At 38.7% G+C, this 6535-nt stretch overlaps 1 protein-coding gene across 4 annotated transcripts in view; it reads right to left on the reverse strand.

Annotated features, from left to right (window-relative positions):
• LOC100177731 (rhodopsin kinase) overlaps positions 1–6300 on the reverse strand; it is a 12188-nt gene extending 5888 nt beyond the window's left edge. Inside the window, exons 1-9 of one of the 4 annotated variants that reach the window (XM_009862695.3) lie at positions 6135–6300; positions 5783–5927; positions 5273–5496; positions 4322–4502; positions 3063–3156; positions 2455–2665; positions 1448–1563; positions 801–913; positions 47–146 (exon numbers count right to left, since the gene is read on the reverse strand). In XM_009862695.3, coding sequence (XP_009860997.2) covers positions 47–146; positions 801–913; positions 1448–1563; positions 2455–2665; positions 3063–3156; positions 4322–4502; positions 5273–5496; positions 5783–5888 — 1145 coding nt within the window. In that variant the 5' untranslated portion in view covers positions 5889–5927; positions 6135–6300. Of the gene's footprint in view, positions 1–46; positions 147–800; positions 914–1447; positions 1564–2454; positions 2666–3062; positions 3157–4321; positions 4503–5272; positions 5497–5782; positions 5928–6109 lie in introns of all 4 variants that reach the window. The other 3 variants (XM_026837865.1, XM_026837863.1, XM_026837864.1) reach the window with 3 other exon arrangements.
• Positions 6301–6535: the final 235 nt, after the last annotated feature.

Genomic DNA, 6535 nt, shown 5'->3' on the forward strand with positions numbered 1-6535 from the left:
TTACCCAACACCCACAAACGACGTTATTGTACACCCCACCACCAACCTGTACAAAATATTCTCCCGATGTAAATGATCCAACCCGAGAATAATCTGAGCTGAATAAAACTTCGTCCTTTCGGGGGTGAGGCCTCTCTTCTTTCCATCTGAAACAATATATCGAATCATTCTACAGTAAAGTCGGAAAATCCCTTAGAATAACTCATTTAAACCAGGCTGGAGATGGTGGTTCATGCTTCATACTGTTTTATTGATCTATTCGGTTGTAAACAAACATTATTTACAGAATTATATAACCTTATCCTCACTGCTACAAAAGTGAGTTGTTAATTGTTAAAAACACGATCAGGAAATATGGGATATTATGTTCTGACAGTATCTATCTTGTCCCAACTTACAATATTCATGCCAGGTCTATAAACGTGGTTTATAATAAGTTATTCATGGTTCAATTTTTACGCTCTGATAATACAAGAGATTGAACACCATCAATATATCTACATGGTGGTGGTAACCTTCCTTTTAATTTAGCTGAATGAATGTAACTTATTTATCTTCGCATGGTTGGGCAACGGCAGTCGTTATAACACGGATGTTCTGTTTCATATACCTCGCGCACGCTTACAAGTTATACCACGTATGTTCGCTTTGTGGGTGATTGTTTTTATGTATGGCTGGCAATTAAACAAGCCATTAGCGACCACTGGGTTGAATTTTGCCATTACGTGTCTTGCCCAAGGAGACATACACCCCTAATGGCGGCAGCGACGAGCCTTGAACCAGTAACCCCGAGGACTTACCTTCGTTAGTCTCGTAGATATGAAACCTCAAGTCACCCGCCCCCATCAACGTCATCACCAAGTTGAGATGATTCTTATTCTCGTAAGCGTAAGTTAGACTCACAACAAAGGGGCTGCATGCAAATATAACACAGGTTTACTCAATGTAAATAGTGACTTCAATCAGTTTAGTAATTAGTTGGCAAACTGAATGTAAATTGATTTATCCTCGCGTGGCCAGAAAATGACAGTCGTTATAACACAGATGTTTTGTTTCATACACCTCGTGCCAGCTTACACGTTGCCAAATATGTAACTTTGTGGGAGATTAATTTTTTTGCGGATTGTTTTATTTGTTTATGTATGGCTGATAATTTAAACAACCCATTAGTGACGACATTTATTGTTAAGTGTCTTTCCCAAGGGTACGTATGCTCACAATGGTAACAGCGACAAGCCTTGAACCCATTATCGTTGGGTTAAAAGCAGGCGCGCTAACCAACTACCACATGTGTTTCGTATTGCACACAGTTACGCCCACAGTGGTGACATCATCGAGCCTCGAACCAAACTAGTCTTTGATAAACGGCGTCGGCGATATTAAAACATCACACAACAACACCCATCTATGACATCACAACACCCATCTATGACATCACAAAACCCACCTATTCACGGCTTCCAACGTAATCTTCTCCGACATGACGACACCTTGTGCGTGCATTTTCTTCATCTTCCGTTTATCGATTTTCTTACAAGCGTACATCTTCCCAGTCACCTTAACCTGCGAGGACGATTTGTTTATTGTTATAAAGTATCCGGCCATTATACTCCATATGGGTGAGATCTTACAGTGAGGCATGCCATGAAACTTGAGATAAAGTTCAGATCTGGCCTATCACTCTCAATTGTATAAGCTGTTGGAAAACATATATTTCCACCCCTTATAGACCTTTAGCACATAATACCTAAATATACTGGTCGGAATTTTAACAATTAACAACGGTCTGTGGGAGTCGTGAGGATACGGTTTATAATTTTTTGAATGTTCTTTGTTTACTACCGAATTGGATGAGAAAATAAAATGAAACGCCTTCCCATCTTCCCTCACCCTACTACAATGCGCAAAACTCACTCTTTTCTTTTAATTGCATCACAACTGTTTTACCTAAATACAATTCATATAAGCTAACTTATGCTGCGTCGTGATTTAGCAGCCACACTTTTATTTAACACTTTTTCTCAAGTAGTTTACACCCGTAGCGTATTTTAACGACTGTCGTTTTGTTGCTAATTTCCTTCTCTTCGTTTTTTTTATATAATATTCTATTATTCTACTCGAAGAATATAATACAGTTAATATTTTCCAGTTTGATTAATTGCAAGCAGTATGTGTATTGTCGAAATGTTTTTTATACCATAATACTGTGGAGTAAGATGTCATGTCCCCATTTTACTCCACAGTATTATAGTAGGGTGAGAGAAGATGGGACACCTTTAGCACATAATATCCAAATATGCTGATTGTGTTTTAAACAATTAACAATGGTCTATGGGAGTCGTGAGGATATGGTTTTATAATTCTTGGAATGTTCTTTGTTTACTACCAAATCGGGCAAGAAAATAGAACGAAAAGGTGTCCCATCTTCCCCCACCCTACTATAACGCACGTTACCTGGTAAGCATAAACTTCCCCGAACCCCCCTTTGCCCAGAAGACGGAATGGATGGAAGTCTTCCTCCATGACTTCTTCCTTCTCTTTCCATTTCCATCGCAGAAAAGTCTTGAATTGTTCGCTTGATTTATAGAGTGGGTAAACATGTTCAGCCAAGTAAGGTTGTACTTCCTTCTTGCATCGCTGGAAAGCTGTTTTAATGTAATGATGCCTGGGGAGTGGTTGAGTTGGTTAGAGTGAGTTGAAGCAGGCATTTAATAAATAAAATAAAAGAAAGGTTATTTATCTTTTTAAATACAACAGCACAGATCAAAAACAACGAAGGGAATTAGCAGCAAAACGAAAGTTAACGCGCTATCGGTAAAAGTATTAGAAGCAGCTTCAATTAAAAGGCGTGGCTGTTAAACTTAAACAATATAAATACTAGCAATAATATAATAGAGTATTTTTTGTTAGTTATATTTGTGTACTTTAATATCGTATACGAAGACATATTTAATTTTTATTCAGCATTTCCACCATATTTTATTGCTATTCTGTAACTTTGAATTATATAATGTACTAACATAACATAGATTTTAGAATATTTAATTTTCTAGAATAAAAACCTCTTTTCTACGTCAGAAAGATGGTTTATGACGAGTTCGGGTTGGTTCATTGCGCTTAGTGACGTCACAGAGGTAGCAGCAGTTTCATCTGAAGCTGAAATATTATGTTTGATGGTATTTCATGTTAATCTTTATATACCTCGCATAGTGAGGCAATGACAGTCGTTATAACACGGGTGTTATGTTTCATACACCCCGTGCCCGCTTACAAGTTACCACGTATGTAACTTATTTATCCTCGCATGGCGGGCAACGGCAGTCGTTATAACACGGGTGTTCTGTTTTATACACCTCGTGCCCGCTTACAAGTTACCACGTATTTAACTTATTTATCCTCACATGGCGGGCAACGGCAGTCGTTATAACACGGGTGTTCTGTTTTATACACCTCGTGTCCGCTTACAAGTTACCACGTATGTAACTTATTTATCCTCGCATGGCGGGCAACGGCAGTCGTTATAACACGGGTGTTCTGTTTTATACACCTCGTGCCCGCTTACAAGTTACCACGTATTTAACTTATTTATCATCACATGGCGGGCAACGGCAGTCGTTATAACACGGGTGTTCTGTTTTATACACCTCGTGCCCGCTTTCAAGTTACCACGTATGTAACTTATTTATCCTCACATGGCGGGCAACGGCAGTCGTTATAACACGGGTGTTATGTTTCATTCACCTCGTGCCAGTTTACAAGTTACCACGTATTTAACTTATTTATCCTCGCGTGGTGGGGCAACGACAGTCGTTATAACACGGATGTTCTGTTTCATACACCTCGTGCCCACTTACAAGTTACCACGTATGTAATTGTGTGGGCGATTTGTTTATACATTCATCAATAGACTACATTCAACAAGTTCTATGGGGATTTATGGATACTGCATTAAAATATTCAATATTTTTACACTAAATTTAACAATTAGTAACACACTTTTGAGTCGTGAAGATATTTTTATATATTTCTGTAAATCTTCTTCGTTTACTATTGAATAAGACGATAAAAGAAAGTGAAAACATGTTCCATTTACCCTACTATATAAAGCTGGGTAGTGAAAAAGGGCCATCTTTTTACTTTAATTTTTCGTCCCATTTTGTAATAAACAAAAATCATTCAAAGAATTATAAAACCATATCCTCTCGGCTTCCATAGACCGTTGTTAATTGTTTAAAACAAGATCAGGATATTTGAATATTATGTGCTGAAGGTGTCCCATCTTATCCCATCCTACTATATGGCCACAACCACCAATACTTACTTTTCCCAGTCTGTATAAACCTCAAGACATCATCCGAAGGTAAAGAATCTCCTTGTACAATTTTAACGCAAGCTTTCTTCAATTGATCAGAAACCGATGTAACTTCATACGGAGCTTCCGGTTTGAGGTATCCATTCACAACGCATTGGGATGCATCAGATCTTTCCTCTAATGATGCGATCTAGAATACAAACTAATGTTAGATTCCCTTGTTCTATATAAGTGAGGGTATAGTAGAGGGGGGAAGATGGGACACAGTTTCATTCCATTTTCTCGCCCACTTGTTAGTAAACAAAGAACATTCAAAGAATTATAAAACCGTATCTTTACGACTCCCATAGACCGTTGTTAATTGTTTAAAACACGATCAGAAAATTTGTATATTCTGTGCTAATAAAGGTGTTTCCATCTTCCTCAACCCTACTCTATATCATGTTGTCTAGCGTTATCAAATGGTCCATTACCCCAACATTGTATATGCACATTCTATTCTATATGGGTGAGGTCCTACAGTGAGGCATGCCATGGGACCTGAGATTTAGACCAGAGTTGCCCATTACCCCAACATTGTATATGCACATTCTATTCTATATGGGTGAGGTCCTACAGTGAGGCACACCATGGGACCTGAGATTTAGGTCAGAGTTGGCCCATTACCCCAACAATGTATATGCACATTCTATTCTATATGGGTGAGGTCCTACAGTGAGGCACGCCATGAGACCTGAGATTTAGACCAGAGTTGCCCATTACCCCAACATTGTATATGCACATTCTATTCTATATGGGTGAGGTCCTACAGTAAGGCACACCATGGAACCTGGGATTTAAGCCAGAGTTTGCCCATTACCCAAAAAGATTCCTTCTTAACTGTCTGTGAAGACGTAGTAACTACGTTATCATGTCGAGTGGCTAGTGTTACGTCATCGCTCTACGTCACAGAGTACTTGCCTCATACTCAACAATAGATCGAAGCATGGAATGTAAGTTCTTGACATCAGCTTCGGCAGAATGACAGAACTTCTTGAACATTTCTCTACCAATGGGTTGTTTTTCACAAAGTTGATGAAACTCGTACGCAGCCTTGGATTTCGGGTCGCTTCTTATGTTGTCTGGGGTTAGATTATGCATCTCTATGTCGACGAGTTTCGACGCTTCATCGCACACGGATATGGCTGTGAAATATACCGGATAAACAATACGGGGATAATCCCCACAAATCCTAGATCACTTATCTTATCTTATTGTTTGTAGATTTATTAACGTAAATTACTATCCGCCCTGCTATACGATACACTTAGGTAACATGTTACTCTTACATTGCAAGATCGCGTATTCGTGTTGTTAAAATAGCGGAAGGTCTTTGATTACAATTGGTAATTTTCTATGCGAGTAAAAAAGTCCCAAGCATATTATGTCATCCTATACGTCACATATTACGTCATATTATACGTCACATACCCGGTAGAACGAAGCTTTTCCTATATTTATTATTGGATGGGTTGTTACTTTTAGCTTGCACCAATACAGTGTTCGCCATCAAGTCTTCAATACCACACATATCCATGGTTGCGGTTTAGGTGGTTCCCCTTCAAATGGACAAGTGCTGAAGAAAAAGAATCTTTGTTTCCATATAATACAGCATACATATATAGTACAGTGGGGTAAGATGGATACCGTTAGCACATAATATCCCATACAGAACTGTGGGGTAAGATGGGATACCGTTAGCACATAATATCCCATACAGAACTGTGGGGTAAGATTTAAAAACATGTCCCATCTTACCCCACTTTATTGTACAGTGAAATACCTTTATACTTAGGTTCCCAATGCCGTTTGCTTTTGTTGGATGCAAGTTGTTCAGTATGAGATAAAACCAAACGATCCACGACCTTTAATTCAACCGCATCGTTATATATTTTCCTTATAAGTGGACGTATCTATCAGTTTCTGTGGATCTATATTTCTCAAGTTTAAATTTGAGTGAAACCGATAGTTTTTAAAATCTACACCTCATGCTCCCCGTCGAGCTCCAACACTCTTCTACTGCTACTATATATTGAAACACATTACTTCTGAAATCTTTGTAAATGATAGACTGTAGCTGCACCGAGCCTTGAACCCTCCACCCCTAACTCAAACACCACGCCCACCAACTAACTGCGTCTTATACTGCGGTTATGTTGTAACCGAAACCAATGTAATAACTTC

The sequence above is a fragment of the Ciona intestinalis genome, unplaced genomic scaffold (genome assembly GCF_000224145.3).
Source record: "Ciona intestinalis unplaced genomic scaffold, KH HT000030.2, whole genome shotgun sequence".
In the NCBI taxonomy this organism is placed as follows: domain Eukaryota; kingdom Metazoa; phylum Chordata; class Ascidiacea; order Phlebobranchia; family Cionidae; genus Ciona; species Ciona intestinalis.